At 42.1% G+C, this 24,904-nt stretch overlaps 1 protein-coding gene across 1 annotated transcript in view; it reads left to right on the forward strand.

The window, feature by feature from the left end:
* Positions 1–24,904, forward strand: part of LOC136874437 (retinoid-inducible serine carboxypeptidase-like) — a 130,312-nt gene that overhangs the window by 101,280 nt on the left and 4,128 nt on the right. Inside the window, exons 8-9 of the mRNA XM_068227802.1 lie at positions 10,225–10,302; positions 23,525–23,679. Of these exons, the coding sequence (XP_068083903.1) occupies positions 10,225–10,302; positions 23,525–23,679 (233 nt within the window). The remainder of the gene's footprint in view (positions 1–10,224; positions 10,303–23,524; positions 23,680–24,904) is intronic.

Below are 24,904 nucleotides of genomic sequence, written 5' to 3' on the forward strand. Positions count from 1 at the left end.
ATTTGGTTTGCTGTGACACTGGAATGTGTTGAAGTTTTATTAGGATCACTACTGAGTCGTCTAAGTAATCGCCAAGCTTTTTGACTACTTCTACCCATGTCAATCTCTTCCATCAACCTTGACCACTGTGCCCGTTTTACTTCAGAAATAGAAGAGATTACTTGTTGTCCCATTGTGATGGTGTCATTGCTGAAAGGGTTTTCTTCGAAGAGTTTATGATACTCTGTTAAGAGGGCAGAGGTTTCTTGAGTTAGACCTTGTATGTAGTTTGTTCTACATCCTCTAGGGATTGTAGCTCTAGAACACTCCCTGATGATATTATTAAACTGTTCATACGCTTCTGGAATTGGATTGAGTGGTTTGATCTTCTCTTCCAGTAAGTTGGTGAATCTTTCCCAGTTAGCTTTCTTAAAATTATATCTCCTTTTAAAGTAGACCTCTTGAGGTCTAATGGCAGCTACCAGTTGACACATTATTGGGCGATGCTGTGTATTCGGAATAGGAGCACATACAGATTTAACACACTGATGTGCTATCTTTTCGCTCACAAATATTAAGTCTGGATTATAACCCCGCTTCCATCTACCACTGTTAAAAGAAGAAGGGAGCTTGCTATCATGGATAAGAGACAGATGGTGTTCCTCAGCCCATTCTAAAACATTCTCACCACTCTCGTTGTCTTGTTCGTAACCCCAAATACTGCTGTGGCTGTTGAAGTCACCAATGAAGAAAGATACCTTCCAATCATCGAGATTGTTAGGTGGCATGAATGAGAATGTTACATTAGGAGGTTTATAGATGGAAACTATAACCGAATTGCTCAATTCCACTGCGATCAATTCTATATCATTTTCTTCTGTAATTGATGTGGAGAGAATCTGGAGATCTGGCTTGACGAAGACTGCACTACCATATCGTCCATGCGGTCTCTCTGCTGCCAATTTCATACCTGGTATTCTAGGACGTGGTTGGTGTACATCCCTGTGAGTTTCTTGTACACATATTACATCACAGTTTGTTGTTTGGCAAAGTTCTTGTAAGAGCTGTTGTTTACAAGTTGACATACCTTCTATGTTTATAGATATGATGGTCATTTTCGGTTCTGAAAAGAACCTTTCCCGACTTATGAATGTCATTATATAATAGTTGATGTTACTTCTGGATTGGAAAGATCAGCCGGTGTTAACACCTCACCGTTGCCCAGGGAACGCCCGAATGTAAATCATACACTCTTCGGGGAGGCTCTTTCCGTGTCCCCCTCCGGGCCACTTCTGTTCCATCTTTCAGTGTATTAAGTACATAGCAGGAGGCGGGAAGCGCCTCTTTCTTCTTCAGCCGTTCAACACCAGGTAATGGCCTATTAATAACTTCTTTTCTTGCTAGGTCGGCAGTTTAACACTCGCGGCGGGTTCGAAGCATTTCCATCATGTAACCTTTTCCTAAAATGTAATTACTCTTTTCATCTTTTTCTTGTAAGGCTACATATTGGGATAGAGAGTGCTAACCCTCTCGAGCTCCCACTCACATTTGTTTTGAGGTGAACTTATTTTCTCAAACTATTCTTCGTTTATGTAATGTAAAGTGTTCTTCTCTAAGTCACCTCTGTAGTATGGGATTAGCCCTTGCGTTAGCGGCCCAGAGCCAGATTAGGTTTTAAAAAAAAAAACAAAGTGTATTAGGAGTGCAAGATCGCCTCCTCTCAAATTGTTATTTTAGAGGTCATGTAATCAACCTTCTTTTCATGTAATAGACCTCTGTAGGTTGGGTATTTTACCCCTGTGAATACGTCCTTAGAGGACAGCTTGAAGGTAGAGTTTGGTTTGGCCTTTGAGAGGCTTAAATTTTAAGAGCGGATCGCTCTTTTGAAAATGGAGTGTCATATGCCTCGTGGAGGCTTTTCTGTGTAATTCGGAGCCAGGGGCTCCTAGGGATGAATGGGGTTTTCTGCCCCTCTGTTAAAACTTGTGTTTGTGGTAAAACTGAGCTGATCGCAGAAGTCAGGGCATGAAGCCCAAAACCTGTAAATATTGTATCTCCCCTTGTTTTGCTACATTGTACCTGCCATGTCTGTTATTGCTTTGTTTTTGAAAAGAAAATATAACCTAGTTAAATTTTAAATTACTTTTACATTAACTTTGATTCCGTAGTTTGAAACCCATTCACGCCCGCACCTTCTTACGCCTCTACCTACCGCTAAAACACGGTAACAAGTGGTAGCAGAGCGTGGTTGAATGGGTCTCAATTTAGCCCCTTTTGACGGCTAAACATTGCTTTGATTCGAACTCTAACAATTGTCTCAGTTGCTGGAATTTTTGAGTTTTTCAAAATTGTTCTGTCATCATGCCCGGCCCTCGCGATGTTCTCCTCCTTAACTATTTGCGCAAAGAGGAGTTGATATACGAGTTAACTATCAGAAATGTGCAATCTGGAGGCACGGTTGCAATCGACACCAACAAGCTTAGAGAGTCCCTTGATTTGCCCATTTCCATCCCCAATTTGGGAGAGAAAGAAATTGATGACTCTCTTTCCACGATCGTCGAGAATATTACTGGGCTAGCATCTGTAGTCAGCTTTTTTGATGAAAACGATCCGTCTCCTAATCAAATTAAGCGTGTGCAAGGCAGGCTGTATCACTTTGCAAATAGAGTTAATGATCTGTTGTCTCTAAAGGTGAATGACGTTCAGAGGAAGGACGCTAATACGCTCCTTGAAACTATTTCTGAATTGTCTAATAAGGTCACTCAATTGCTAACCGGCGAAGTTCCTCCCAAAACTGATCAACCCGCCACAGTGAACGTAGGTAGTGATGAAGAGCCTCCTCAGGGAGAAGTCAATAGGATAACCGTTGCGGCTCAAACTATCTCTGCCCCATCGAACAACGAATCTGAACGCCGTGCGTCATTGGGTAACATCCGCTCTGAATTAACTTCTTTGCCATTGAAACCTTTAACGACTATGTCACCTGGGTTCAGTAGCTTGCCTCATCCATTGGCAATGTTGCTTAGAGGTATCTCTAAGTTTTCCGTCAACACCACCAGTGATGTAATTTCATTTTTAAGATTTCTAGTGGAATTTCAGGATCATGCTCTTGTTTTTTCTCTTTCGCCATGTCAAATTTTGCAAATTATCTATCCGTATGCTATTGGTATTCTCTCTGATAAAATCGTAAGAGCCATTGCCGAGCAATCATCTATTGAGGATTTCCATGCCCATTTGCTAGCGAACTTCATCCCGGCTAGGGCCAGGTCCTCCCTGATTCAGAAGTACTATTACCGTGTACAGCGCTTGGATGAAAACTTGGCTGATTTCATTCAAGATATCAAATTCTACACTAGGGTGTTTGCTCTGCACTTTCCTGAAGATCAGATTGTGCAGGCTATTGTAGAAGGTATTTCGCCATCCTACAGGTCATATTTGTGTTTCGCGGCGTGTCCGCAAACCTTCTCTGAACTTGAAGCATTGGCCGTCTCAGCGGAAGGAGTTAGATACGCCGATTCTTTGCGTGTCGCGAAAGAACCCCCGCCTTCCTTTAGTAACACTCGGCCTCCACCTCGCCGACCAGTCAATCCCCGTAAATGTTATGCTTGCGGGTCGCCTGAACATCTGCGGAATAAGTGTCCTCTGATCAAGTCAAGTGGGACAAGGAATGGAGCAGGGTCATCACAAGGCTGTTTTAAGTGTGGGGCCTTCTCACATATCGCCAAGAATTGCCCAAACTCAAATAGCACCCCCTCCTGCTCAACTTCTGGTGCAAATTCCAGCTATTCCAATAATAAAAAGTGACTAGCGGCTTCGGCTGAGTCGACTAATTCTGCTTTCCAAGGCTCAGCCCCGGGCAAAAAGGTCGAGAATTCAGGGAATGAGCAATCTTCAAATTCTTTTTTTGAATGCCCCAAAGAGTGTCTTAGGATCGCGGCGGATACCCCCGCACCTGTTCCTTTTCTTAAGATTGAGTTAAATAACGAGCCTATAACAGCTCTCTTAGATTCAGGCAGTGTTTGTTCCATTATTTCGGCTGATTGGTATTCTAAATTGAAATCTGTTTGTAAACTCCCTGACTATGACTCATCTCCTGTTAAATATGTTTCGGCTAATTCGTCTCCATTAGAAATTCTAGGTTTCTTACATGTCAAAATTCGGGTTTTTAAATTTACATGGAAGATCAAATTGTTTGTGGCCAAGCGTTTGTCTTGCCCCATCATATTGGGAGCGGACTTCATTTCTCACACTGGTCTTGTGCTCGATCTCCAGAGTAGGTCGTGCACATTCAAATTTGCGTCCAATTGTAGAATTCCCTTGTTAAAGTGTAATTCTGTATCATGTTCATCTATTTCGCCTACCCAGGATGAGATGTTGTTAGACCTTAGACATCTACCTGAGGAGCAGGCTGATAGTATTCGGAAACTGTGTCAGTCGTTTCCCGAGGTGTTCTCTGATACTCTTGGTGTTACTGACCTTATTGAATACAAAATTGAGGTCACGGATTCTATTCCTGTCCGTTTTCCACCGTATAGGCTACCTCCACCTAAAATGAAGGCTCTGAAAGAAATCATCGATCAGATGTTGAAGGATGGTATTATTAGGCCCTCTAAGTCAGCGTATTCATCGCCTATTTTTCTAGTCCCGAAACCCCAAGGAGGCTTCAGGCCTGTCATTGATTACAGGGCTCTCAATCGGAAGGTGGTGTTGCAATCTGTGCCCCTTCCTGACCTTCATTCTTGCTTTTCATGGTTTCGTAAGGCCAAGTTCTTCACCATCTTGGACTTGAATCAGGCCTATAATCAAATTCCCCTTGCCGAAGAGTCTAAACATCTTACAGCGTTTGCCACGGACTGGAATTTATATGAATACAACCGCGTGCCTTTCGGGCTCCCCACGGGGGCAGCTGTGCTCACTAGGCTACTAGATAGGGTCTTTTCCGACATCAAATTTGAGTACTTATATCACTACTTGGATGATGTCGTCGTATTTTCCGAAACCTTTGAAGAACATCTAGATCATTTGCGAGAAGTTCTCAATCGCCTTCGTAAGGCTGGGTTAACTGTTAAGTTGTCCAAGGTTGCCTTTGCTAAGCCCTCTATGTCATTCCTAGGGCATATTGTGTCACCTGATGGTGTAGCAGTCGATCATTCTAGAACACAGGCCATCCGTGATTTTAAACCTCCCAAGGACATTAAAGGTATCGCCAGGTTCATTGGCATGGTGAATTTCTTCAGGAAGTTCATTCCTAATTTTGCTAATAGAGCGGCGCCCTTAAACCTTCTTCGTAGGAAAGGCATCAAATTCGAGTGGGGACCTTCTCAACAAGCCGCTTTCGAAGATCTGAAATTAGCTCTCTGTAATGCCCCTGTACTTGCTATGCCTGATTTCTCGAAGAAATTCATCGTCCAAACCGACGCATCGTCGTCAGCAGTAGCTGCAGTTCTTCTTCAAGAGACTGAACTAGGGAGGCGACCCATCGCCTATGCGTCTAGGACATTGTCAGCTCAAGAAGCAAAGTACTCCATATATGAGCTTGAAGGTTTGGCAGTCTTATTCGCCTTAGAAAAGTTCCGTCTCTATCTGGAACACGTCAAATTCGATCTGGAGACAGATAATCAAGCCTTAAGCTGGGTCTTAGGTAGGCCGCGTCGTACAGGTCGTATAGCCCGTTGGGCCATCCGTATTTCTGCCTTCCAATTCGATGTACGGCATATCAGAGGTACTGAAAATGTTGTTGCCGATGGACTCAGCCGTATGTTTCATAACGACGTAGAGACCCACGAACCGGTCGATAGTTCATCACCTTCCGAGTCCATACTATCTGGTGTTAATGCCATCTTAACAGATGCTCCCATGCTTTTTAGGGATATTGAGAAATACCAACGTGAAGATCCGACGCTGGCTCCGATAATGGAAACCCTTTCTTCTGGGGAACATGCTGTCCCTTATGTTCTGAGGAATGGTGTTCTATGTTGCCCTTCGAGGCATGATAAGTTGATGAAAGTTGTTGTTCCAGCGGTTCTTGTACCTATGATCTTCAAATACTATCATGAGACCCCATTGGGGGGGCATCTTGGAATCTTTAAAACTCGTGAAAAGATTCGTGAAATGTTCATATGGAAAGGTATGGACGGTGAAATTCGGGAACTTGTAAAAGCTTGTAAATCTTGTTTGATCAGTAAACCCACCATGTCCACTAAAGTAGGCCTTTTGTCTTCTCATCAAGCGTCGCGCCCCATGGAACGCCTGTATATCGATTATGTGGGACCCTTCCCCCAGTCAAAGGGTAATGCCAACAAGTTCATCTTTGTGTGTGTAGATGGTTTTACAAGATTTTCCTGGTTATTTCCGACTAAGCTGGCTACCGCCCAGTCCACCATTACTTGCCTTAATTCTATTTTTGCTTCTTTTGGTCCGTGCCAATACATTGTATCTGATAATGCTAAAGCTTTTACATCAAATCTGTTTCGTAAATTCTGTTTTGACTTGTCCATCTCTCATGTAACTACATCTGCTTATTACCCTCAACCATCTCTGGCTGAACGGGTTAACCGTAATCTCAGGTCCGCACTTATTGCCTATCATCATGGAGATCATTCTAGGTGGGACACGTCCCTGCATTGGTTAGCTTTTGCTTTGAATTCGGCGGTTCATGAATCTCACAAATTTACTCCAGCTTCTTTGATGTTTAAGTTCGTTCCCAACACGCCGCTCTCTAACCTCTGGTCTCTGAATGACATTCTGCCCGAGACAATAGATCCGGACAACATTAAAGATCTTTGGAAGAAGGCTAAAGCTAATCTTAAAGTATCTCATGAAAAGGTTAGGGAAAGGTATGATCGTGGACGGAGACCCACCACCTTGAAGGTAGGTGACCAGGTTATGGTCAAAAATTTTGTTCCCGCGGGCAAGCTTGCCCCCAGATTTCATGGGCCTTGTATCATTCTCGATTTTCTTACGCCGGTTACCTTATTGCTAAGTAATCCAGCCACCGAGAGGATATTTAGGGTTCACCTGTCCCAGGTGAAACCGGTGTAATTTCTGTGTTAACTTGCTTCATATTATTTTGAAAGGATATGAAGGTTATATTTTTTTTTTTGAGTTTCACTTTTAAGGCATTCTGCCCCTTCTATAGGATTTTGTTTCTTATGTAAGCATGTTTGTGAAACCTGCCCCGACCCATTAAACTGCCATCCTGTCTTTGCCACGGCCATTACCACGCTCCCGTCTCCTGCTCCACTCTACACAGTGGCTTAATGAATACCATGAATATCTGCACGCCGCTGGCCCCTCAACCTCTCCACAAGCCTGTACCCTCAAAGAAAATGATTGTCCAACACAATTCTGCCGCCTAGCTTTAATGTTTCAGCGCCCCCGCAGCCGCGCAGCGCCGTGCAGCGACTGGGGAGGGGGATGGGCCCCCTCCTCTCCAGCGAGGACGACATGTGCACGGCGAGCCGGAGCTCTCCTCCCGGCCAAGGCTGATGTGCGGCGCACGACCTGCTACATGCCCGCAGCCTGTATCTGTTCACCGCGGGCGCGGCGTACTTCAACACCTCTACTCCCCTCATAGTGCGGGCGAGCGGTATCTCAGGGTACTTGAGGGGTCCGAGCGGCCTCCGTTGGACGCAAGCTGCAACGGCCGGTCCGGCCATTCGACTCAATCTACATCAACTACATGGACAGTCACCATAAGCAATAACTACACTTGGGAATTCAACCACAATATTTGGTGGACATTGCAAAATTTTTCTTCACCTTTAAGTATTAAAAGTTTATCTTCAGAAATTCAAATTCTACAAACATAAAGACTTTCATTCACCGGCAACAACAATATTTTGAAACTGAATTAAGAAATCTTGTAAATGCTTCTGCTATCTATCTTCGTATCAACATCATTACTTGGACTTTGTTTCAAACTGATTTCATGTGTCACCCCTGGAGGAACTTTTGGGGGGGGGGAGGTCTGTACCGGGCGGTACACCTCTACACCGTTTATTTAAAAGTTGCGCCAGTCGAAACTCCTCTTCTGGAGGAAGGTTGAACTTTATCTATTCTATTAATTCTCTACTTTCTCAGAAGATGTCACCACGTGGAAAATTTTGAGTTTTTGAACTGTGTCACTTTTGATGTGTTTTTGTTTCGCTTGAAGTAAGAAGTGTGAACTTTCTCTTCTAGAGGACACTACTGAAGAATTACAATAGTGCAACCTAGTGCGAAATCAAAGAACTATTTTGTTGGAGAAATTTTTATTTCAAGAGTTTGTTCTTTGTTAAATTTCTTTCTGTCATTGTTTAAGTTGGCTGTATACCCCTCTTTTTCCCCTTATTTTGGATCTAGCCAATCCCGAATTTCTTTAATTAATTTTCCACCAATAATGTGTTTCTTCTTCCTCTATGTAGGGGTTTCTTTTCCCTAGCCAATAAAAACTTTGAGGGAGGGTGTTTTATTTCCCCTAACGCCTAGAATCTTCCGCGAGAGGATATAAACTGCTGATTTTGGGGTCTCCGGGCCACTTCTGTTCCATCTTTCAGTGTATTAAGTACATAGCAGGAGGCGGGAAGCGCCTCTTTCTTCTTCAGCCGTTCAACACCAGGTAATGGCCTATTAATAACTTCTTTTCTTGCTAGGTCGGCAGTTTAACACTCGCGGCGGGTTCGAAGCATTTCCATCATGTAACCTTTTCCTAAAATGTAATTACTCTTTTCATCTTTTTCTTGTAAGGCTACATATTGGGATAGAGAGTGCTAACCCTCTCGAGCTCCCACTCACATTTGTTTTGAGGTGAACTTATTTTCTCAAACTATTCTTCGTTTATGTAATGTAAAGTGTTCTTCTCTAAGTCACCTCTGTAGTATGGGATTAGCCCTTGCGTTAGCGGCCCAGAGCCAGATTAGGTTTTAAAAAAAAAAACAAAGTGTATTAGGAGTGCAAGATCGCCTCCTCTCAAATTGTTATTTTAGAGGTCATGTAATCAACCTTCTTTTCATGTAATAGACCTCTGTAGGTTGGGTATTTTACCCCTGTGAATACGTCCTTAGAGGACAGCTTGAAGGTAGAGTTTGGTTTGGCCTTTGAGAGGCTTAAATTTTAAGAGCGGATCGCTCTTTTGAAAATGGAGTGTCATATGCCTCGTGGAGGCTTTTCTGTGTAATTCGGAGCCAGGGGCTCCTAGGGATGAATGGGGTTTTCTGCCCCTCTGTTAAAACTTGTGTTTGTGGTAAAACTGAGCTGATCGCAGAAGTCAGGGCATGAAGCCCAAAACCTGTAAATATTGTATCTCCCCTTGTTTTGCTACATTGTACCTGCCATGTCTGTTATTGCTTTGTTTTTGAAAAGAAAATATAACCTAGTTAAATTTTAAATTACTTTTACATTAACTTTGATTCCGTAGTTTGAAACCCATTCACGCCCGCACCTTCTTACGCCTCTACCTACCGCTAAAACACGGTAACAATAATAATAATAATAATGTTATTGGATTTACGTCCATCTAACTACTTCAACGGTTTAAGACACCGAGGTGCCGGAATATGGTCCCGCAGGAGTCCTTTCACGTGCCAGTAAATCTACCGACACGAGGCTGACGTGTTTGAGCACATTCAAATACCACCAGACTGAGGCAGGATCGAGCCTGTCAAGTTGGGGTCAGCAGGCCAGCGCCTCAACCGTCTGAGCTACTGAGCTGGGCAACCATGACGTTGTGTAAGTGTATTTAGCTCCTTGTTTTACAAAGCACAGTTTGTTAGTGTAATATTTCAATGAATTCCAGTTTCTTTTAGCAAACTATCAACTACTCTGAAAATTAAAAAAATAATATGCACAATTCCGCTAGGGAGAAGTAGAAGTATATCCCTACCACACACACACACACACACACAAGTAGACAAGATGACCATAATACATTCATTTATATGAACAAAAAAGGCAGATTGAATAATCTATACCGGAGATATTATATAATGTGCTACATTATAGAAATCTGTGCCAGTATCCAGTAGGCCTATTCGGAAGATAGTGGGTTCGAACCCCAATGTCGGCAGCCCTGAAGGTGGTTTTCCGTGGTTCCCCATTTTCACGCCAGGCTGTACCCGAATTAAGGCCACGGCCGCTTACTTCCCATTCCTAGACCTTTCCTATCCCATCATAGCCATAAGAACTATCTCTGTCGGTGCGACGTAAAGCAACTTGTAAAAAAAAAAGTGGAAAATACTTCATGTTTTACTCTATTTCTGTTCGCAGTGGAGAGGCTGCTGAACGAAACAAGTCTGAACGTGGTGGTGTATACAGGACAACTGGATTTAATGATTGATCCTCCAGGTAAGATTAACATATTTTAAATATTTTTCTTACAATAAAAATTATTTTCATGCAATGGCATCATTGTGGTATTGTCGTAGTCTCAAGCACGTAAGGAAGCAAGTAGTTTTACATGACTCCAAACAATGTAGCCATTTCTAATAGAATCGCCCGAGATCTTCAATTGCTGGTGGTGATAATTATTGTTTAAAGAGGGAATGCTGTTGGGCAACTATCCTTTCTACTACTTTTCAAGAAATCCAAGAATCCTGTATTCAGTCTGAAGAAAGTAAACCTCCTACTTAGTTTGATCCTGGAAGAGAAAACTTATCTTAACTATCCAAAGGAGAAGAGCTAAATTCACTAGCCACATCTTGCGACACAATACCCTTTTTACCAATCTACTGGAAGGAAATATCACGGGGAAGAAAGGCCAAGGATGACCAAGGAAAAAATTCCTTCAAGATTCGGCACAGAGTCTTCATGTTCAATCCCGGATGCGAGCTCATAGCTGCGCTCTCCTAACCTCACGGCCAACTCGCCCGGTATATAAAGAACATAGAAGCTTTCATCATCATTCATCGGCTTAGATAGGTTGGTCACATCCAGCCTGTGAATGATAGCAGACTGCCTAAACAACTTCACTACGATGAGAATGGTCATGGCAAAAGGACTCAAGGTGCTCCTTTGAAACGCTATAAAGACCAGCTTAAGAGTACTATGACCGGGCGAGTTGTCCGTTCGGTAGGGGCGCGCAGCTGTGAGCTCGCGTTCGGGAGATAGTGAGTTCGAATCTCACTGTCGGCAACCCTGAAGATGACTTTCCATGGTTTCTCATTTTCACACCAGGCAAATGCTGGGGCTGTACCTTAACAAAGGGCAGGGCCGCTTCCTTCCCATTCCTAGGCCTTTCCTACCCCATCGTCGCCATAAGAGGTATCTATGTCGGTGCGACGTAAAGCAAATAGAAAAAAAGATCTATTAACACAACTGCACAGGCACACCAAGACCACAACTTGGGCTGACACAATCCACACAGTCTCCTCAACTCAGGGTCAACCTCAGCTCGAGCTGTCACTGTCCAGAGTTGCACTCACTTTCAGACCGAACTGAATGCACTCCGGAATTCACTGCTCTGGCCCGCCTTAAATAGGGAGGCCAGTGGTTTCAGAACGGTTCCGAAGCTGGATACATCCAGAAATCTCTCGCTCCCCAATAGTCTCGAGGTTTCTGATCATCGCTAGCGGCTCCCAGAGAGGCACCAGCGGGAGACCAGCACATCCCACTACAAGCTCCTCCTTCCTGAGTGATCGCGGAGGTAGCGGGCAGTAGCTCAGCTGTGACGTCGCTTGCTTGTGGGCGGGACAAGACCAGCTCGCTACAACTTGCTCGGAACTGACATAGCGGATACTGTCACATAATAACTAATACCACCATGCGCAGTAGTCCATTGAGCAGCTTCGTTGATAAATTACATGTGACCAAAGAATGTATAAAATTCGAAAACGATCCAACTCTTATCCAGACGCATGCTATTCAACATCTTTCAAGAATACCGTTAGTAGAGACTACTGCAGTTGGTCACCTTCCAATATAAGCCAAATGTAGCCTGATCATATTTTAAAGACAATGTCAATGGGTTGCAGATATATCTATAAGGGTTGGGGCTTAAGTCATACCAACTCTTTTTTCTTAACTTTTGTACTGTGCTACCATATAACGGTCATATGTCCTGGAGAACATGACACTCATCGTACACGGGCACAGCACGAGATGACAGTGCGCTGGACAGGTACCACACACAGGGCGACGGGACTACAATAGAGAGTCAGGCTCCATACAGGATGTGACGAGGCAAGAACAGCGTGGGGCGTACTGGAACACCCGCCGTACACACCCGACTTGTCTCCGTGCGATTTTGACTTTTCGGAGAGTGAAAGAACCATTGCGTGGGACACGAGCGGACATTGCCGACGCTGTGAAACGATAGCAACATTCACGCATGGTGAGGCGACTGGAATCCGACGTTTCCTGCATCGTTGTCAACGTGTTGTGGACCGACTTTGAGAGTTTACCGTAGAGATTACAGTACTCTCTGAGAATAAACATTACCGAGCTTAAGTGCGGCCAGTATCCAGTATTCGGGAGATAGTGGGTTCGAACCCCACTGTCGGCAGCCCTGAAGATGGTTTGCCGTGGTTTCCCATTTTCACACCAGGAAAATGCTGGGGCTGTACCTTAATTAAGGCCACGGCCGCTTCCTTCCCAGTCCTAGCCCTTTCCTGTCCCATCGTCGCCATAGGACCTATCTGTGTCGGTGCGACGTAAAGCCAATAGCAGAAAAAAGAGAATAAACATTACGTAACACAAGGATTTTCTGGCTGACAGTTCACTCGCTTTATATCCTGCACCCGGGAAACCTACTCGGTATTACTCATACATTCCACAACACCTCACGCTTCCCACTTCCACCTGCACATTTCCATTTGTCTGGTAGATCCCGCATTCGTGCGGAAAAAAGTAGTTGCCATTACTGAGTTGCACAAACAGTTCAATCATACCACTAACAAAGACAAAACCCTTCGGTGTCTGTGTACGGGAATGCGAATGTTTACTTATGATTCATTCTGCATTTCCTGACACATCACTTTGAGCAGGTACGTATTCAATATACCCATGAAATATTACTATCGAGTAATATATATACGTAGGTCGAGTCATAAGTCATGGCAACTATTTTTTTCTCGCGAACAGGAGATAACACGAAAAATCTAAGATATGCATTTGGAAACGTACGGTATGTCGTTGCGTATGATGCCACTAGATGGTGTATGTAAACAACAGTGTGTGTCTAAGCATGCCCCCAACTTCAGTGTGTGAGTGAGAGCGTCACGAAATGGAAGTTAACAAGCAGGAGCAACGATCGTATCTTAAAATAGCAGTTCTCCGCGGCAGAAATGCGCGCCGATGCCATGGAGAGCTGCGGGAAGCATTAGGTGTGCATGCCATGCCCTATATACCAGTGGCGAGGTGGGTGGAGAGGTTCAAATGGGGTAAAGTATCAACTGCCGATTTGCCTCGCACAGACCGTCCAGTGTCCAAGGACAAAGATATACTGATAATGGTGATCGATCAGTGTTTACATGAAGACAGACGCTGAACTCTAGCGGAATTTCAAGAACATACAGCAATACCAGCGGCAACAATAGGCGTATTTTACACAAGGACCTACAGATGCGTAAACTGTGTGCAAAGTGGATGCCACGTCACTTAACTGAGGGACAGAAGTGGACTCGTTATGAAACATGTCGCATCAATCTGGAGAGGTTTCAGGAAGAAGGACAAGCCATGTTGAATCGCATTATTGCAGTCGATGAAACATGGGCACGTGCTTATGAACCTGAACTGAAGAGACAGTCAAGTGAATGGCGTCGTCAGGTGTCACCACGGAGACTCAAGGTTGGACAAAATCAGTGGCCCAATACGGTTATGGTAATCCTGGAATACGATGTTCAAGGTGTTTTTGTGTGTCATCCAGTGCGTGAGGGGCACACTGTCAATGCAGTTTATCACTATTTTTTGTTGTTGTACCAATTGCGTCGTGCAGTGTGAACCAAACGTCCAGATCTTTTGGACAACGTCATAATACTACACAATAACGCTACAGCTCACACAGCAGCCATCGTTCAGTGTCGCTTACAACGGTGGGGATGCGAGGTTCTTCGACACGCGCCTTATTCGCCTGATCTGAGCCCATGTGACTATGATCTAATCCCCAAAGTCAAGAAGCCATTACGTGGACAACGGCTTGCTACGAAATAGGACATCGTAACAGCATTTCAGAGAGAGGTGTCACACGTTAGCGACACACATGCAGCGAGTGGTATTCAGTGCCTGCCCCACCGCTGGCAACGCACAGTGGAAACCTTGGGTGATTATTTCGAAGGTCTGTTACCAGTGGAGACCTGTCCTTTGCACGTAGTCTTGTATATTTGCAGTCTATACCATAATAAAACAATGTTTACCAATGGCCTGTGTTCTGTCACTTTCCTACGAGAATCTCCTGACGTAAGAATTTGTCTGCAGGCACTATACATAAGTACAGTACATGCCATATATTTCTAAATGCATATCTCAGATTTTCCGTGTTATCTCCTGTTCGCGAGAAAAAATAATAGTTGCCATGACGTATGACTCGACCCTCCTATTAAAACGGTTTACTAAAAACAGCTTTGGCAAATCCGTCGATCTGTTCTACTCGACCGATTTGCTTCATTTTTGTTTTATTCTCTCCAGAATTACCTGCCGGTGAATCATGAGACACTGATAAATCTCTAAGTTCAACGAACTTTGAGTAATCTCAAATTAATTAAATGATCACTACAAACATTGCAGGCGAAGGTTCACTCTAACCCGCAATACATTCTGTACTGGGCAGGTTGCTAAGCAACTAACACTTCCATTAATATTCTGGTATATGTGATTTTCATCCTAAGTAATGTCCTTGCATGCAGCCATGTTTGATTACTACCTGTCAAGCCAGAGGGTACACTTCCTCTGATCACGGACGAATACTATTCCCTGCTAGATACTTTTTGATTCTCTAAACTTTCCCAGCTTCCAGATATATCCAACAGATAGCAGTGCGTTTCTAATAACTTGCATGCTGCTAAGAGAAAATTGTCTACGAACGAACAGACCCCATCATGACACACGCCTTAGACATTATCTGAGAAAACCTATCGAAAGATAACCTAGCTACACCAGAAAGAGCGAAGGCCATGTATCTTTAAAAAATTCTCCACCTGGTAAAAAATGCTCCTTCGAGACTAACCTTTGAGCTCACAAGGCAATTGTTCTACATAGAAGAACTGCGATTAAAAATACCTTTGCCTTCTACGACACAATACCAAGCTTTACATCAAGACCTGCAGGATAAAAAAAAAAGGGAATGTATGGGTAGATTTTTACCAAACAGACGTCATGATGACGTCAGAATGGATGAATTCTGACCAGGATCTGCGGCATACCATACCGCGCTTCTTATTAAATGTACATAAAACCATTGAAAAGGGCTGACAAAACAATATGACTGCGACCGGCTTATCAGGACGAGTTATCTGAGCTATTTATAACGAATGCCACAGAGCAGCACGGGTTTTCTAGTTTCTTTTATTATTTTTGTTTACATCATAGAAACTCCGTGCCTCAGGCGGCAGCGCGCCGACCTCTAACCGCTGGGTTCCGTGGTTCAAATCCCGGTCACTCCATGTCAGATTTGTGCTGGACAAAGCGGAGGCTAGACAGCTTTTTCTCCGGGTACTCCGGTTTTCGTTGCCATAATTCATTCCAGCAACATTCTCCAATATTATTTTATTTCATCTGTCATTGCCTCAGAGGAGTGCGACAGGCTTCGGCAGTCGGCACAATTTATATCGTCGCCGCTAGATGAGAGCTTTATTCGTTTCATCCCTGACCCGGTCGAATGACTGTAAACAGGCTGTTTTATTTTTATTTTTATTTTATTTTTTTTGCATCACAGACAGGTCTTATGGCGACCGTGGGATAGGAGAGGACTGGAACAAGGACGGTAGCAATCGTGGCGGTCATTAAGGTAAAGCCCCAGTATTTGCCTGGTGTGAACATAGGAAACCTACATAAAAGCCATCTTCAGGATGCCGACATTGGGGTTGGAACTCGCTATCTCGCAAATGTAAACTGAGAGCTACGTGATGCAAACCGCGTAGCCACTTGCTTGGTCCCAATTAATATAAAATTATGTTATGAATAAATAAACTGTGACCAGTTGTGCAGAAAGAGTCCTAAAGTAGGATTGTTCATTTTAAGACTTGTATGGGTCCATAAGATATTTGGCTTTTTTAAAAGTTAATGCATCTAGGTGCAATAAGTAAGAAGATAGTAATTATTTGCTGTTGCCGAAAACTGATTTTTTATTCTTAGAAAAACACACTTAGGCCTATAGCTTTCACTAATTTCCTTTCCAGTTGTACAAAGTCTTCATAACATCGAGTGGCGAAGACGCGAACTGCTGTGTAACTTTTTGTTAAGAGAACACAGATAGATCTTATGGCGACGATGGGACAGGAAAGGCCTAGGAATGGGAAGGAAGCGGCCGTGACCTTAATTAAGGTACATCCCCAGCTTTTTTCTGGTGTGAAAGTGGGAAACCACGGAAAACCATCTTCAGGGCTGCCGACAGTGGTCCTCGAACCAACTATCTCCCGGATTCGAGCTTACAGCTGCGCGCCCCTAACCGCACGGCCAACTCGCCCGGTGAATTTCAAGTTTTTGTTCCGGTGTATCTGTGGAACGCAGAGAGGTGAAAGAAGGTTTAGGCTTGAATGGGTCTAACTACAATATCAACAATTAATTTGAAACTTGAAGTAAAGGTTATATTTATTTTCAGATCTCAAACTTAACAACATTCTTCACTTAGTGAAGAGAAACCAATGTATCAGGTACAATGACAATTTTGAAACCAGAATAGAAAACCCCAGAATAGGGAATTTAACAGTTTTGGGCTTCAAGCCCCAAATTACAAGTTTACAATGTCGCCAAAGTAGCGTTTAATTAGACACAAAATTCCAGAGCACATTGCTCCAACCGATACAATTTACGGCCTTCCAAAGGCACCATTCAAAATTACACTAAAATCAGAAAAGAGTTTACATGCTCTCCGAATTCAGCAAAGGAGACTGGCTCCCAATTTCTTACAGCCTACACAAGGCAACTGTACAAAATTCTTATAATCTCTGGCCTCTCTGGGCACAACCTACCTCTTACAATTTAGTTAATACAGGGGTATTTAGTACCCATACTACTGGGCCTTCGTGAAAAAGAAGAACAGGTTAACATTACTGGCCCAAACGCAAAATGTATGGAGGCGTACACTTGCGCTCCTACAAAACCAGGAATAAAACCCTACTTGGGCTCGCGGCCCGATGATACAGAGGCTAATCCCAAGCTACTGAGGTGACTAGAAAGAAAGGTTAATTAATGCCTCACAGAAAGAGAAACAGTTACAAAATCGTAGTCACCTCAAGATAAATTGAAGGATAACGCACTCTCTATCTCCCATTTACAGTTTAAGTCTTTATGAGATTTTTACATGAGAAGAAGTAGTTTCATTCTTAGGAAACGGATGGTCACATAGTTAGAAATTAGCCGCCTCCTGTCTTAACATACACACTCATTAAAGCGAACAATCAATAAGACAAAGTAACTTGGAAAAGCCGCAGCTTATATACCCGAGGGGAGGGTTCGAGAAGGTTCTGGACTAAATCCGGACACACCCTCTCATTTTTATTGGTTACACCAAAAAGCTGCAAGAAGCCTGTGATTGGCTGAAAAATAATTACAGAAAATTTGTAATTGGCCAGATTCAAAAGCCGGCGGCATGAGAAGGAAGTGTTGCAAACCTTGAAGTACCAAAATAAATGAAGGTTAATTTAGTTGAGAAAACCTATAAATACAAAACCTCTTCAACTCATTAATTATTTCACCTTGCGCCAGAGTTTTTATAGTAGAGACATCTATGAAAAGAAGTTCAAACTTCTTGATGTACACGAAAACAAAACAAGAAATCCAGTCAGTTTACGAAACTTTAAAATAACAAATTATTCAGTTATTCAACAGTGACATCTTCTGAACAATGTCCCAACTTTATGTCTTAGCAGTTTCATGAGTTGTTCGATAGATAGTGTTTCTTAAGGCGCTTCTTTTAAATGTGCGGTGTTGAGGTGTACTTCCCGTACAGTTTTAATAATGCATGGGAAAAAGTTTGTTAACATGACGCGCAATAAATTAACAAGTGGAATGTGATTACCCGTGTCGTGTCTCCGGGATACGAATTATTTACAGTACCTAACGTAGGTTTAAAAATATAAAGGAGCGTGCTTTGTTTAAACGGTGGCACACTATTTTGTACACATACCCGTAAATCTACGAACATTACAAATTCAGCACCGTGATTATTTTGAAAATCGGACCAGTGCTACTCGAAGAATATTTTATGTATTCAAACATGCCTCATTTGCCAGCTGTGGACTAATTTGTTCGATTCGCCCTACGTATGAAACACGAGCTACCTATTTACATATGTATGTATGTTCAGTCTTCAGCCCTAAGGCTATTTGGATCCTCAACAGCTCTGCCATCAGCTGCCATAGATGACCTAGGCATCACTGAAGAGGCGTACTAGGGAAATGAGGAGTGAGGTAGTTTCCCGTTGCTTTCCTCACCGAGCCAGAGGTTACTATTACATATCAGTCTGCCAAGCCCACTGAAATGCATGCACCAACCGACCCTATGAGCGACATTTTCACACCATTCATAGCAGGGACTGGCTGCATAAGGAATCGCATTACTAGCATCGCTCATACCTCAGTCACTTTCATATTGTCTAAGCCAAGGATAAGACAGAGACAGATCAATAAAATTAACAAAATTGCTCTAGCCCATACCAGAAGACATAGTGCACTGTAAACACTAGGTCCTACCAGCAAAGGCATATTGACATATAGTGTTGCTATATTCTCCCTATTGTGCTCATAAGTACGCTATGATAAAATGTATGATTTAACACCTTTAATATCGTCGTAGGTAACTGGTGAATGAAAAACGGATATAGAACTTCAGCTACAGCAGATAACACAGCCCTGTGAGCGTGATCCAAGTACATAACTTAAACGATATTTTGTCACAGATACTTCCGTGACAGCGTATCTGATATATCGGTGACAAAGTAACAGGTTGTGATTTATCGACCATCTCTAACTGTAGGTGTTGTGACAGGCCCTACTCCAAATATTTCTGATAATCTCCTGGCAGAACGGTTGTGCGGGCTAGAAGGTGCTTGGTACTCACAGCAATAAATTTGCATTTTAATCTGTAACTGTATAAGCAGATCTGTAATAATAATAATAATAATAATAATAAGAATAAGAATAATAATAAGAATAACAAGCACACAGCCAGAAGATGAAAGCTTTCTGGGCAAAGGAAAAACAGAATTTCCATACAAGGAGTCAAAACGAGCCCCGTGGTCCTCAGTAGGCCTAAACGACAATAATAATAATAATAATAATAATAATAATAATAATAATAATAATAATAATAATAATAATAATAATAACACAATATATAAAGGAGAATTCTGGGAGAAATGCCTGTATGATCGAAATCAGAATCGGTTTCCGAGATGGATTATTCCCACTATTATTGAGTATAGTTTTGGAAAAAGTTATTCATGAATGGAGAAAAGAAGCTAGGGGGATAAATATTGACACAATTCTTTATAAATGAAACGTTCACCTTGATGGTTTAGCCTTTGCAAATGACTTTGTAATTCATTCCAACAACAGATAAGAAACAATCCAGTCCATAGAAAATCTTCATGAATTAGCGGCCAAAATCGGACTACAAATTTCATTTGAAAAGACCCAGTACATGAAAGAAACTGAATCCAGCTTCCACAATCAACCATGAATTATCATATTCGAAAAAATATTCCAGTATACAGGTGAAATTATTCGAACAGCAGCTATAAATCAGGAAGTAAAGAAAGAAAGAAAGAACAGATAAAATTCAAAGGGCTTACAAAATCACTTGAAGCAGAAACAACAACGCTTCTCTTTCAAAAAATGCAAAATTACGATACTACGACACGGTCATCAAACCAGAATCATTTTATGTATCCGAAACCCTGGTAATTGAAGGCAGCTTACAAAAAAAACCGCATCAAAGAACAAGAAAGGGAAATACTCAGAAAAATCCAAGTGTCAAAATACGAAAATGGAATTTGGATGAAAATTAAACCACAGGAAAGTTTTTCAGGTCACAAAAAAATCACAGATACAATTAGAAAATGTCGATTACAATTCTTCGGGCACCTACACAGAATGGATAACAACAGGCTGACAAAAAACTTCTCAATCTAGCGCTATCCTTAAAAAACCGCAACGGCCCGTTAGTGGAAATAAGGGAAGATCTAGAAGAAATTGGTACTAACGAGAAAATCATTCAAATAAGAACAAAATTTAGAAGCTTACTGTAACGTATACACTCATGAGCTGTATTAAATGGAATATTAAACGCTGCTGGAACAACCTCTAACTCCTTATAATCATTTCTTGGTTTCATCTGTTGTTTACAGCCATATACTGAAGAACTTAACGAGTTAATTGACTACTTTTCACTTCACTGCAACAATTAAGTTTCCAGTACCTCATTGATAGACGTAAATACGCAGTGAACTAAGCTTGAGTTTATAAAGTGATAGGTTAAGGGTGTCCAACTAAGGGGTCGAGCTATCAACAGATGCGTGTTTTATGGGGAAATTACGGTACATTTTGCCTCAGTGCAAGTTGACCACATTTCTACGTGGGATGAGAAAACGTCATTACTCACTTACTCAAGCATGTTTCTATAATTCATGATGAAATATGGGACTACCTATTGGTGCATACAGGTGAGGAGGAACACTGATATGCTGTCAAGCTCCTAAATTCTAACACTCATTTGGAGAATTGTGTATTCGCTTTAAAAAACTGAATGTAGTAATTCTGTTCTGATTGTTGTAGATATAAAAATGCACTATCTTAAAGCCAGTTTAATAAAAACTGGTTACATTACAAGTAATAAGAAATTCCATAGCGCCCTGAAACATCTTTAGTCAGACAATGCAAGATGTAAACTTCAAAGATGATATTACAATGTTAGAAATCAACAGATAATATCAAGAAACTTGATTAACACGAAGAATAAGACGAGATAAGGATTTCGGATCAAAAAAATGTGAATATCTTGGAGGACTAGTAACAGAAGACAATGCGGTATCTGTAGAACGGGAAATATATGCTACTATAGTTAAAAATCAACAGTTCTAGCTACGAATTTTAGGTAAACAACATATAATAAATAATAAAGTATGAGAATTTATTCTTTATTTATTCCTATAAATTACAATCCTTTCCTTAATCATCGTTATCCGGTCGATTGGATTTGCAGTTTGTTTTTCGTACCACTACGAACTTAAATAGTATCACTACGAGCGAAATCTGAGTCAATGCAGATTTTCACTTAAGCCCTTGTAACTACATTCGGTGTGGACATTTTCAAAAAATAAAAAACGCTTGAGGGTATTGAATGAAGGAACACATTACGGAAATAATTATGTAAATACACTAATGGAAATGAAAAGTGTTACACCATGAAGCACCACTCTGATATTTATCAAACTTTGTGGAGATGTTCGTCACGTAACACTCTTGTATTCGGTTTGGCATAGAAGCAAACAGCCTCGGAAGGTCATCTTGAGGAATTTCTTGCCATGCCTGAAACACACGATTTGTCAGTTAATGAATATGGCTGGCTGGAAGCTGGCATGACAGTATACGTTTTACCATCACATCTCAGACATGATCTATGGGTGACAAATCAGGGAAAAAGCAGGGCCAGTCAAGGTTCCCTGCATTCCTCAAGGCGTTTCTGGTGTGAACTGCAGCGTACGCTCTTGCATTATCCTGATGGAATATGCCATTCTTTACGCTCGTCATGAAGGGTATGACGACAAACTTTACCATTCCTGCCACATTCTGGCGAGCATGTAGTCGCCCTTCGACAAGTACCAAATCCGTCCTGTTCTCATATTCAATGGCTCCCCACACCCTGACTCCAGGAGTTGGAGAGGTACGCGCTCGATAACCACTGCTTCCTGTGACCGTTCAGCAGGTCGTCCATGGACATGTTCACATCGATCTGGCTGCCGCAAACAGAAGCGAGACTCATCGCTGAACACCATACATAGAATGCCACTCAATGCTCCAGTTGACTCTGGCGCTACACCATGCAAGTCTCCGTTGTCTGTGGTTTGCTGTTAGCGGTTAACAACACATGGCACCCCGAGATCTCAACCCAGCTTCCAGTAATCTGTTCCCAACGGTTCGTAGTGACACTCTGCCTGTAACCTCTCCCCTTTAAGCTGTTGTCACCCGTCTGTTCGTCAGAGACAGCCGATGAATCCTACGATCTTCTCATGATGTAGTCCTTCTGGAAGGTCCCGTGCCTGCTCTTCGTGCCACATTGTTGTCCTGATACCATCTCGTCTCTACTCGTTCTGCATTCATTGCACTACAGCCAACTGTCTGCACAACCTATCGGTATGATTCTCCCATATCCCTCATGCCAATCATTTGACATTTCACAAAGTCCGAAAGATGGCGATAAGCTGCCCTTGCACGTCCTCTAGGTATGCTGTGTTGCGATCTCTACTGAAAAGAGACAGTAACGTTAGACACACCCAACAGCCATAACGTACAGTACATGCATCAGCCGCCATTTTTAGGAATGACGTTCTCCTGTACTAACAATTAATTGCAGGAGGATTCAATTCTAATCAGCGTATCTCACAGGCGTGGAAATACTGGGGTATCAGTTTGATGAGATTCGGTCAAGGTATTTATGGTGTAACATTTTCCATTTCCGCTAGTGAATGTTACTGTAAGTTGGGTAGGGTTTGAATAAAAAAGAAAACGAGTTAAAAGAGGCGATTCTCGGCAGTTTTTCCAGAAATGCATTCAGGCCGGAAGTGATTTTAGTTTACTTTTTTTTTTAAAGTTTGATAGAGCTACTTCAAGACTCACAATTTGAAAATTCTCCTGGTCCTTTAGCCTTTCAACTTTCAGCACAATTGAGGAAACTGGTCAATGGTTAGTATGGGGAGCCCTAATTTGTCTGCTAGGAAATGCTTTTCACCTTAAAAATGTTAATATCTTGGAGGACTAGTAACAGAAGACAAAGAGGTATCTGCAGAAATGAAAGTGCTGTTATGGGTGGGAAATGCTAGTATAGTTTAAACTTTTTTATTTTATGATCCTTCATAGTGACAAAACTTTTTAATATCTTAGTGTACTTAACAATATTCAAACAGAGGCTATATATGAATCAGAAATTTAGACTAGAAGAAAGTATTTTGGAACGGAATATGTAAATTCTATAGTGTTATATGTACGTCGTATACCCCTGCTACCCTTACTCACAGCACACTTTTTTGTATTACGAAGTGTAGCCTACACGGGAATTCTAACTACGGTGTTTAGAAGTTCTAAAACAAAGCACCAACGAAATCTACAACAGGAGATTGTGTCAACAAGCATTTGATTTTTCTACAAAATATAACCCTCCATAACACGTTCTCCTATCTAATATACCCATTCTTGTGCAGGTTCACTCCGATGGGTGCAGAGACTGCAGTGGCCTGGAGCAGAAGGTTGGCGTAATGCTGCTCGTGAGCCGCTGTCCGTTAACGGAGTGTTGGAGGGCTACGTCAAGAGCCACCTGAACCTGAGTTTCTACTGGATCGCAAGAGCAGGACACATGGTAAGTAATTTGATTAACCTTGCTCCATAAAAGAATGAATAGTTTCTGTTTCACTTGATACAGCAAGTCCCGACAGTTTGATTCCCTGCATAAACATAACCTCACGGACCTCTTGGACGATCGGTAGTTAGTCGTAGAAACAAGGATTAGTTGGTGTTATCAGAGAGGAAATACGCAGACTTGAAAGGAAAGAGAGGGAGTTAGACAGAGATGCTACTTGAGTTTGCAGCCATCTTTCTTACCCGCTTGGATATCCGCACCGCGATACTCTTGAGTCACAGTAATGGTTTCATTTATTTATGGTTTATGCTACGCAATACATGTCATGATATATGCTAGGTAACACCGATAAAACACGGTTCAGCTCCATGAGAATGACAAAATAGTGGTCTGCTTACAGTGCGTATCATAATCGAAATGAAAGAGGTTTCTTTAGATTAATATTTATCTATGACGGTTAGGTTCTGGTATGTGACTCATCACTATTCTGCTTACACTATACTACTGTATGCCGCCTTGAGTGTAATATAAAATGTTAATCTCAGTTTAAATGCGCGTGTTTATGAATTTTTCTGTGACGGATAGATTCCGGTGAATAGTAGGTTGTTGCTTCGTGAGTTGATATGAGACGATCTTTTTATAAATGTTTAGGATTTCTTTACGTCGCACCGACACAGATAGATAGGTATTATGGTGACGATGGGATAGGAAAGGACTAGGAGACGAAGAAGAAGCGCCCGTGGCTCTAGCATCTGCCTGGTGTGAAATTGGGAAAGCATGGAAAACCTTCTTTACCCAAACAAAGGAAGAATTCCACGAGACTGACAATCAAGGAATTTATAATGGCCGTTATCATTTTACGGGGAAGTGCGACAGCGAATGAATGAATACTCTTCTCTCACAATCAGCGACGAGCAACGTCTGGGGAAGAGTATTGATTATTTACTCTAGTCATTAATCACCAATATACTGTATATAAGTACTGTAGTTGCGCATAATACAATATACTGAAGATATTACAACTAACAAAATGTTACAAAAATTGAGAAATATAATCTACTTACATATATCCAATAAATTCTCCTTGGACGCAACTCTAATAAGTGTGTACACACCCGAAAGCGATGTGTCTGTAGATGAGTCTCTTATGTTATTGTAGGTTTCCCGTTGCTTTCCTCGCTGAAACAGGTTCTCTTTCCTTGCCCCTGCCACTGGAAAATTTTTA

Source organism: Anabrus simplex, chromosome 5 (assembly GCF_040414725.1).
Source record: "Anabrus simplex isolate iqAnaSimp1 chromosome 5, ASM4041472v1, whole genome shotgun sequence".
NCBI classification, from domain to species: Eukaryota; Metazoa; Arthropoda; class Insecta; order Orthoptera; family Tettigoniidae; genus Anabrus; species Anabrus simplex.